General features: G+C 38.9%; 1 protein-coding gene across 6 annotated transcripts in view; it reads left to right on the top strand.

Moving 5' to 3' along the window:
• TASP1 (taspase 1) overlaps positions 1 to 11140 on the top strand; it is a 273068-nt gene that overhangs the window by 13437 nt on the left and 248491 nt on the right. For 4 of the 6 annotated variants that reach the window (XR_006055806.1, XM_004014161.5, XM_042230422.2 and 1 more), the window contains exons 2-3: positions 6073 to 6291; positions 10669 to 10736. Coding sequence is in view for 4 of the 6 variants with exons in the window: in XM_004014161.5 (XP_004014210.1) it covers positions 6147 to 6291; positions 10669 to 10736 (213 nt within the window). In the remaining 2 variants the exon portion in view is untranslated. The remainder of the gene's footprint in view (positions 1 to 6072; positions 6292 to 10668; positions 10737 to 11140) is intronic. The other 2 variants (XM_027976480.3, XM_042230423.1) reach the window with 2 other exon arrangements.

Below are 11140 nucleotides of genomic sequence, written 5' to 3'. Positions count from 1 at the left end.
AATCAAAGGTTGCAAACCGAAGACTATGTTCAAAGACACCATTAGATTTGGTAACTTGGAGAAGATACATCTTACAAGTAAAGATATAATTTATTGGGAAGAAAAAAATACACCCTCCCCCTGCAACAGTTTTATTAAGATAAAATTCATTTATCATATCATTACCCATGTAAAGTGTACAATTCATTGGTAGTTACTCAGACTAAATACCGTGCAGCCATGACCACAGCCAATTTTAGAACATTTTTATTGCCCCTCTCCCAAAGAAATCCTGCCCCCATTAGCTCTCACTCCTCAATTCCCCTCTGTCTTTCCAGCCCAAGGCAACCACTAATCTACTTTCTATCTTTTTAGATATGCCTACTCTGGACATTTCATATAAATGGAAACATATGTGGCCTTTTGTGTCTGACTTCTTTCATTGTTTTCATGGTTCATTCATGCCATAGTGTGTATCAACTCTCCATTCCTTTTTATGGCTCTATAATGCTCCATTGTCTAAATATACCACATTTTGTTTAACCAAGGTCTGCTCATGGACATTTGAGTTGTTCCCACTTCTTGACTATTATGAATAGTTCTTTTTTTTTTTTTTTTACTTTATTTTACTTTACAATACTGTATTGGTTTTGCCATACATCAACATGAATCTGCCACGGGTGTACATGTGTTCCCAATCCTGGACTCCCTTACCCCCTCACTCCCCATCCTATCCCTCTGGGTCATCCCAGTGCACCAGCCCCAAGCATCCTGTATCCTGCATTAAACCTAGACTGGTGATTCGTTTCACATATGATAATACACATATTTCAATGCCATTCTCCCAAATCATCCCACCCTCTCCCTCTCCCATAGAGTCCGTATACATCTGTGTTTCTTTTGCTGTCTCGCATACAGGGTTATTGTTACCATCTTTCTAAATTCCATATATATGTGTTAGTATACTGTACTTATCTTCGACAAAGGAGGCAAGAATATGCAATGGATTAAAGACAACCTCTTTAACAAGTGGTGCTGGGAAAACTGGTCAACCACTTGTAAAAGAATGAAACTAGAACACTTTCTAACACCATACACAAAAATAAACTCAAAATGGATTAAAGATCTAAACGTAAGACCAGAAACTATAAAACTCCTGGAGGAGAACATAGGCAAAACACTCTCCGACATACATCACAGCAGCATCCTCTATGACCCACCTCCCAGAATACTGGAAATCAAAGCAAAAATAAACAAATGGGACCTAATTAAAATTAAAAGCTTCTGCACAACAAAGGAAACTATAAGCAAGGTGAATAGTTCTGCTGTAAACATCCATGTACAAGTTTTTATGTGGATGTATTTTCAGTTCTAATGAATATATACCTAGGAGTGGAATTGCTGGGTCATATGGTAACTTTGGGCTTCCCAGGTGGTGCTAGTGGTAAGGAACTTGCCTTCCAGTGCAGGAGACATAAGAGAGGTTCAATCCTTGGGTTGGGAAGATCCCCTGGAGGAGGTCATGGAAGCCCACTCCAGTATTCTTGCCTGGAGAATCCCCTGGACAGAGGATCCTTGTGGGCTACAGTCCATGGGGTCACAAGGAGTCAGACACGACTGAAGCGACTTCACACACACACACACACACACACACACGCACACACACACAGAGTAACTTTATGTTGACCTTTTCAAGCTACTGTTGCAGATGATGGACACATTGCCAGTGTTATTTATTTATTTATTTGTTTAGTATAAATTTGTTTATTTTAGTTGGAGGCTAATTACTTTACAGTGTTGTAGTGGTTTTGCCATACATCAACATGAATCAGCCATGGGTGTGCACGTGTTCCCCATCCTGAACCCCGCTCCCACCTTCCTCCCCATACCATCCCTCTGGGTCATCCCAGTGCACCAGCCCTGAGCATCCTGTATCATGCATCGAACCTGGGCTGGCAATTCGTTTCACATATGATGCCAGTGTTTTTTAGATATAATAAAATGAACTTTATTTAGTACCATCACTGATAGGAAGTCGCAAAATATCCATATTCAAACTTATCATTCAGGAACACAGGCATTATAAAAATGATGTACAAAATTGTTTTCTGTTGTGTAAAGCTATAACATGCTTATGTATCTTTGATTGGAAACCTTTTGTGTTGACTGTTATCTCAAAGACTTAGCTGAAGAGTTAAACATTTTCCTTATGGATCAATGTATTGATGTGAATATGATTCATCCATTTCAAATTATTGTTTGTAATAATGACTACAAATGTGATAAAAATATCACAGGGATATCTGAAGTCAGTCTACGTGATTTATTTTTTACTCCTTAGTTTCAACTGTAGAGATCAAATAATAATTTTATTTTTTAAAAATTTAGGATTATCTGTGGTTTGTGTGGCCCTAGAAGTTCAGGATCCAGAGAAACAAAACCAAAAGAGACCTCTCAGCAGTATTGTTGACTGGCCACGTTTTTGTCTGTCCCTTCTCTGGGTGGGTTGAGTGTTGAGAACCTTCAGAACATGACATTTCTCCTCTTATTCAAGTGAGATCTCATCGGCTTGCCCTATTTTGAGCCTTGAACTTGGCTAGTTATCTTGTGTTCTCATAAATAAATGAATAAAAACATTTTTTGTTTTTAAGTAATACATTCATATTGTTCAAGATGAAAAGATGCACGATGGTGACTAGTGGAATTTCCATTTCACCTTTGTGCACCAGTCACCCAAATCTTTTGGTAACTACTATTGGGCTAATTTTTGATATATTCTTCCAGACTGCACTTTGCATATGTATTTAGTTGTATTATTTTTTCTTGTCTCCCTCAAAATACGGTACTGCATACGTTTCTGTACCATGCCTTTTTTACTTACCAAAATATCTTCAACATTGGTTGTTTCATATTTGTGTATCAAGAAAGTACTCATTTTTTCCAAGAGCTGCTTTTATTGTTAACTACTTTTTTTTAATCAAGACATACTATTAGTCTATATCTTTACCATTACAGACTACCCTTCAGTATATGTTTGTAATTTTGGTTGATTTTGCCAAATTGACCTTGTTGCATTGTATTAATCTGTGCTGCTCCTTGGAACATGTGAGAATGACTCTTTAACTTGGCCAGTCCAGCTGATATGTGAGTGTAGTTTTATTTTGCCTTTTTCTTTTGAGTGAGGGTTAGCATCTTTTCATCTGTTTACGTTGTTATATGGTTCTTCTGTAAACTAGGATTTGCTCACTTGCCCCCTTCCGCCTTTTGTGTCTTTTTTGGGACATTTGTTGGAGTTCTATTATGAATGTCAGACTTTTAATGGGTTCTGAGTTAAACAAAAACTGATGTTGGAGTAGAAATTGCTTCATTTCTAATTGAATTAAAAATATTCCAGTAACCATTGGAAGTTGGAGGCCAGAGTTGTACATTGGCTAGTCTGTCTCCTTGAGTTCCTGTCCCAGTGTGCAGAACTTTGGGGCCAGCAGTTTTGGAGGAGTTTAGAGAGATGACATGGTTTGCTAAATAAATAAATTTCAACTAGTTTCTGAGAGATGGTAGATTGCTCAAGAAACAGCATATGTATTCATCTTCCACATTTAATTATTTTCAGACAAGCTTGAGAAGCAAGCAAATCTCTCACATACATTAAAAATGCCTATTACATCAAACCTTATTTGTTGTAATATGTAGATGTTCTAATTTGTTATTCATGAAAAAAAAATGCATCTGATGACAGTGAGTCAGAGAAAGTTTTATAACTCATACTGCTTGGATGTGTTTTCATTTGAATTGAAGCTTTGAATTTTCCAAAGCCTGAGTTTCCACACAGCTGTTTGTGGGTCTAGTGGGCCCAAGCTCATTTCATGACTTGGTCAGACATCATGGCCTATATAGACTGGAAGATAAACTGCTAATCATTTAAACTGACTTTGTCAACTGACACGGAAACAAATAGTAACCTATCTCAGAGAAATAACCAAAGTCAAATAAAGGTAATTGAGGCAGACCCTTGTGAAGCAGTTGGAAGAAAATCCATCCTCAGAGAGATGCTTATCACTACAAAACAAAAGCAGGCATTTTAACTTACTGTTGTTTACTAAACTTCAGCACTCTTTTGTAATAAAAATTTATGATATATGTAAACATTTTAATACAATAGCAAATTATATATATATGATTTTAAATTATTTGTCCTTTAAAATAAGTGATACATAATAATAATTAAATGGGTTCTTTTAAACCAGGAATTAAAGGAAGTTGAAATACGATATTGGGCTTCTCAGGTGGCATTAGTGGTATGGAACCTGTCTGCCAATACAGGAGACATAAGAGATGTGGGTTCAGTCCCTGGGTCGGGAAGAACCCCTGGAGGAGGGCATGGCAACCCACTCCAGGAGTCTTGCCTGGAGAATCCCGTGGACAGAGGAGCCTGGCAGGCTACAGTCCATGGGCATGCAAAGAGTCACACATGACTGAAGTGACTTACCATGCATGCATGCACACACAGAGTACCATACTGCAGTGCTTCCAGACCATCTCTGGTGTGAAGAACCACGTTAAAATTTTTCCAATCCATTGTTGACCATTACTTTCATAAAATGCAAAACCAAAACAGAATACCACAAAAACCTCAAAAGAAAACTATGAAAGAAAGAGAAAAGTAAAAGCTCATATTTTTATCTGATGTAGCAGATAAAATTTTTTCCAAAATATAATTATACCACTGGAAAATATAAGTTTTAGAGTGAATTAATGTGCCTTTTGTACTTCGAGTCTTTTCCTTGTGAATCTCCAGGTTTTATAGATGGTTTTAATTCTGTTTTATTAAATACATTATAAAAATATATAATTATAAACAAAACTTGGGGAAATAGAAAAGAATTACAAAAACTGTCATTGTTTATTGAAAACTTGGATGTAAGACAGTTTGTATAAGAATAAAAAATAATCTCTTGCAGACTGATAACCAGCACTAGTCTGTAGACCACACTTTGCGTGACACTATTCTTTTGAACTAGTTGGCTGTCACTCTTTAAAGCCTTGTGTCCCTCCCCATTTCTCAATTTAGAATAAGGTACAGATTCTTACCTTATAGTGTGAATCTAGGTGTTTAAGTTGTTTCAATCATGTGACTTTGGGATTTTTTTTTTCTTCAAGTCTCTGTTGATTTTTTAAATGATCCATTTTTCCCCAGTCTGAAGTATGTTTTACCATCATTATTGTTATTAAGTCAAGATTGCTAGAAGCTTGTGAGCTTGTGAGAAAAATTAGAAGCTTTGTGGTATATGTTGCTTGTAATTTGTTTTATTGTTTATCTTTTGAGAACCTCAGAAATAATGCCTTTATGAAAATGAATAAGTATTTGCACAAGTATTATTTTAATTTTGTGCTTGAGTCTTATAAATTTGATAGCATTTGTTTTACATTGAGCTCTGAAGCATTAAACTGTTTTTCATAAGAAGTTCTCCATAGGCAGAAGTTAATCTGTATGTTGGTTCATTTTTTTAAGCAAGCAGTAATCTTGAGCTCTTATATGTTCTTACCACACACAAAAGATTGTACTTATGTGAGGTGATCGATGTGTTAACTAACCTTGTGGCAATCATTTTGCAGTGTATATATGTATCAAACCCTCAGGTTGTACTGCTTGAACTTATCCACTGGTATATGTCAATTATATCTCAGTAAAGCTGGAGGAAAAAATTAACAGCAATCTAGGCTTTAAATCAAGGCTTAGTGATGTTGCCAGCACTGCCTATGGTTCTAGAATGTCCCAGAGGTTATTAGCGTTTGGTTTGGAGGGAGTAGAAAGTGATATTTAAGATGAGGTTTTCTTCAATGTAGATAAAATGAAAGATAAATTATCTTTTGGACTCAACATGAAGTCTTTTCACAACAGTTCTTTGTTTATACGATTTCAAGGAATGTCAGTGTATAAAGGGATTTAAATTCTAACCTTTTTATATTCTTTGTATTACCCAGTTAAATAACTTTAAAATTAGGGGTTTTTCTTGAAAGTTATCTGAGCACAAATTTGTATACGTGTGTGTTAGTGGAAAGAAATGCATGCCATCTTTGCCTGTTTTCCTTTAGGGTAATTCCTCTTCTGCAATTACTTTTGGATGGAAGTATGCACTTTTCCCAATAGAAGATGGTAATCTTGGAGAATGACCATGGAGAAGGGGATGAGTTCTGGAGAAGGGCTGCCTTCCAGATCATCTCAAGTTTCGGCTGTTAAAACAACAGCAAAAGAGTTGGAAACGAAGCAGTCCCATAAAGAGAAGCGAGGGGGCTTTGTGTTGGTGCATGCAGGTAAGCTCTGAGTAGCTGAGTTGGAAGGTGAAAATAATGGTTTCCTTCCCTTTGCCTTGAAGTACACCAGGAACTGAGTTTCCTATCTGGGGGAGGGACCCTGCAGGAGGAGTTGGCACCACGGTTGACTTGCATAGAGTGAAGGCCTCCCCTGAGCTCCCCACGTGGAGGGTCTTACAGTGATGGCACTTCCTTTGTCCCCTTCATTCACCTCCTCTAGTACTTTTACTCCACGTGTGTGTGCCTGTTCAGTCGCTTCAAGTCATGTCTGACTCTTCGCTGTTCTGTGGACTTGTAGCCTGCCAGGCTCCTCTGTCCTTGGGGATTCTCCAGGCAAGCGTAACTGGAGTGGGTGGCCGTGCCATTAGCCAGGGGATCTTCGTGACCCACGGATCAGACCTGTAGCTTTTTGTTTACCTGCATTGGCAAATAGGTTCTGTTACCACTAGTGCCACTTGGGAAGCTCTTTACTCCATGTAGTAGATATATTTAGATGTTGTTAAAACCAGACAAAGTAATTGTTTAAACTCTGGTTTGTGTTTTTAAAAATGAAGTTGTTGAAAAAAATTTTACTCACCCCATATTTGACTTTGTCCATTGTAGAGTGTAATTTATACAATCTTAAAGGTAGTTTTTGCCTTCTTAATATTATAAATGAGGAACCTTAAACGCAGAGTGGTTAAGTGGCTTCAGGCACCCAGCTAATCGGTAGCGCCAGGCTGAGAAACCATTAAGTTGGCCTGAAAGTCGCATTTTAGTGCTTCTGGCACTCCGTCAGCCTCTGATTTCTGCTTCAGAGGATCTTGAAGACAGACACAGTGAAGTTCAGCCTCTTGAGTCCCATTATTGATACAGCGAGGGTTTCCAAGCAGTGCCGCTCTGCCCTGGCCTTTTTCCCTCTCCCTTTTCCTTTGATGTGGGGTGAGTGGCATTGTTTCTTTTTGTCAGACTGGCATTCTGCCTGATCATTAACCTTTGGCTATAGCTAAACTGAACAGACAAGTTGGGAAGTCTTACAGAATTGAATCCGGGAAAATCAAACAGTGAACAAACAAAAGGTTCAATTTTCTTTTCTTTCAAATGACTTTGCAAAGAAATGAGGTACATTTATAGAAACAACTGAAATTCCCAAGCCAGTGTTCCTTCTACTGCACCATGCTGGTGGTGCAGTAGGACCCAGTGAGTTATTTTATTCATAACGAGTATGTGAAAAATGTGCAAGAAAGCCCTGAGATATGTAAGCAGTAACAACATGGAACCTTTGATGACTTGGAAAGGGTTGCCTTCTGTGGTAGTCACTGCAGACTCCCTCCTGTCTCAGACACATACCTGAAGGCGATGACTCTTATAGCTGGTGCTGGGACCAGCTGTAATAGGAGGAAGTCTGGGTTATGGCAGGAACTTGTGTGGATTAAGGATGACTTTCCCCTTCAAACTTCTTAGAAGGTCAAATAGAACGATTGATTATGCAGCATTATATACCTTCCACATTTAAGGGACAAAATTTCAGTTCCAGTGTAGAGATTTTAAAACTTTTTCTTTTTTTTTTTTCATATTAAAGGAGACTTGCCCAAGTTTTAGTCATTTGAATAGTAGTAGATTCTTGCTTTTTCCCTAGATCTGTATACTACCTATACTTTTCATGTTTGTGCTCATCGCTCAGTTTTGTCTCTTTGTGACCCTATGAACTGTAGCCCACCAGGCTCCTCTGTCCATGGAATTTTCCAGGCAAGAATACCGGAGTGGGTTGCCATTTCCTCCTCCAGAGGATCTTCCCAACCCAGGGACTGAACCCATGTCTCTTGTGTCTCTTGCATTGGCAGGCAGATTCTTTACCACTGAGCCGTCAGGGAAGTTCATTAGTGCTGCTATCCACACACTAAAGTTATCTATTTGGCTGCAGTATCCCATGTGGGAAATCTTGCTGCAAGGCCTGAGACCTAAGATGGCATTTATTAGAAAACATGAAGAGAGTCCACGTAAACATTGGCACAGGTTCTGTGAAGTCTTAGTTCTTTTGAGAAATGTGACTAGAATTTGTATATATTATGGATTCTTGTTGTTTGGACTTCTTTTCTACTCCCTCGAGTCCATTAACTATAGCTTCTTGGGCCCATTCTTTGTCTGCATTAAGGAAAGATGGGTTAAGTTTGTGTTGTAAGGCCTGAAGATGAGAGATGTTGTTCTTTAACCTTGCCTGTGTTGGACCTCTCTGGGGCCCAGAAAGGGACTGGGAGTGGGGTCTGAGGGGGAGATTCAGAGCAATTTAAGGAACTTTGATGAAAGGCCTTTTCTTGGTTTCTTTCTAGTTTATTCTCAGATCCCTAACTAAGCAAGTATTAATCCTTTTAGGGAAATAAATTTCAGAGCCTTTCTTTTGAAGTTGCTGAGTGATTAGGATAGGCAGTGGTGAATATACCATTCCTGATGTTTCAGAGACTCTGAGCTACATTCCAGGGGTGAAAGAAAGAAGTTAGAGTAGGAGAGGTGATATTGGCGGTTGTTGTGGAAAGGATGTAACAGCTGTCCATTTCAAGTTTTAAATAAAACTACCTAGTTTTCTGAAGTTACTCTTGAGAATTCTGACAAGGACTTTCCAAAGTTCAACAGGGAGGAAATTAAAGGCACTCTGCGCTTGACACTGCCTAGGTTATCAGTTCAGTTCAGTTCATTCGCTCAGTCATGTCCGACTTTTTGCAACCCCATGAATCGCAGCACGCCAGGCCTCCCTGTCCATCACCATCTCCCGGAGTTCACTCATACTCACGTCTGTTGAGTCGGTGATGCCATCCAGCCATCTCATCCTCTGTCATCCCCTTCTCCTCCTGCCCCCAATCCCTCCCAGCATCAGTCTTTTCCAATGAGTCAACTCTTCGCATGAGGTGGCCAAAGTACTGGAGTTTCAGCTTTAGCATCATTCCTTCCAAGGAACACCCAGGACTGATCTCCTTCAGAATGGACTGGTTGGATCTCCTTGCAGTCCAAGGGACTCTCAAGAGTCTTCTCCAATACCACAGTTCAAAAGCATCAATTCTTTGGCGCTCAGCTTTCTTCACAGTCCAACTCTCACATCCGTGCATGACGACTGGAAACACCATAGCCTTGGCTAGATGGACCTTAGTTGGCAAAGTAATGTCTCTGCTTTTGAATATGCTGTCTAGGTTGGTCATAACTTTCCTTCCAAGGAGTAAGCATCTTTTAATTTCATGGCTACAATCACCATCTGCAGTGATTTTGGAGCCCCCCAAAATAAAGTCTGCCATCGTTTCCATTGTTTCCCCATCTATTTCCCATGAAGTGATGGGACCAGATGCCATGATCTTCGTTTTCTGAATGTTGAGCTTTAAGCCAACTTTTTCACCCTTCTCTTTCACTTTCATCAAGAGGCTTTTTAGCTCCTCTTCACTTTCTGCCATAAGGGTGGTGTCATCTGCATATCTGAGGTTATTGATATTTCTCCCGGCAATCTTGATTCCAGCTTGTGCTTCTTCTGGTCCAACGATTCTCATGATGTACTGTGCATATAAGTTAAATGAGCAGGGTGACAATATACAGCCTTGACGTACTCCTTTTCCTATTTGGAACCAGTCTATTGTTATGTCCAGTTCTAACTCTTGCTTCCTGACCTGTATATAGGTTTCTCAAGAGGCAGATCAGGTGGTCTGGTATTCCCATCTCTTTCAGAGTTTTCCACAGTTTATTGTGATCTACACAGTCAAAGGCTTTGGCATAGTCAATAAAGCAGAAATAGATGTTTTCCTGGAACTCTCTTGCTTTTTCGATGATCCAGTGGATGTTGGCAATTTGATCTCTGGTTCCTCTGCCTTTTCTAAAACCAGCTTGAACATCTGGAGTTCACGGTTCACGTTTTGCTGAAACCTGGCTTGGAGAATTTTGAGCATTACTTTACGAGCGTATGAGATGAGTGCAATTGTGTGGTAGTTTGACCATTATTTGGCATTGCCTTTCTTTAGGATTGGAATGAAAATGACCTTTTCCAGTCCTGTGGCCACTGCTGAGTTTTCCAAATTTGTAGGCATAGGTTATCAACTCCCTCTAAAAAACACTCTTGACTTTGGGTAAGTTTTCAAAAGGAGGAGAGGTCACCTTGGTGAAGCCTCTTTGGGAACATAAGCTATTTCTGGTGCCTCTGGTAGGAAAATAGCTTTTCAAAAAGGAGATAAGGCATGGTATTGAAAACACTTACAGTGCAGAAAGATTTTTAAGATTAGATTATTAAGAGTCCATACACTTAGGACAGTAGTTTTTTTGTCACTCAGAAAGCATCAGTTTGTATGAACTATTTATATAATGTTAGCAAGGTCTCTGATATCTTAATGATAGTTAACCATTGATTTTTTTCCCCCCCTACTACAGGTGCAGGTTATCATTCTGAATCCAAAGCCAAGGAATATAAGCATGTGTGCAAAAGAGCTTGTCAGAAGGTATGGAGAGAATGTATTCTGTCTGATTGAAACATTTTAGTTTTGACCGTAAAGCAGCTTTACCTTGAAATTCGAAATTTTAAGGTTTGATTTATAAGACAGACTTTGGCTTGGACCACAAAATAATTTTGCTCATATTTGTGGAGTCTTTTGTTTTGTTTTGTGTTTTTTATTCTCCAGATCATGTTTAGATCTTTTCTTTCCTTTCCCAGATCAAAGTCTGTATTTTTGGAATTGTGGGCGCATAATCATATACCTTTTAATCTTTGCAGCGGTTTCAGCTCTATAGGAGGAGTAGGGCAAACAGGTCAAAGGCAGCCAATGTGGCTTTCTATGAAGGGAAGAAAAAAATAATAAAAAAATTAAAATGAGTGTTTTTCTTAGGGAGATTATGTTTTTCTTTG

The sequence above is a fragment of the Ovis aries genome, chromosome 13 (assembly GCF_016772045.2).
Source record: "Ovis aries strain OAR_USU_Benz2616 breed Rambouillet chromosome 13, ARS-UI_Ramb_v3.0, whole genome shotgun sequence".
NCBI classification, from domain to species: Eukaryota; Metazoa; Chordata; class Mammalia; order Artiodactyla; family Bovidae; genus Ovis; species Ovis aries.
Note: the sequence above shows the minus strand (reverse complement) of the source record. Positions and strands in the feature narration are given on the sequence as shown.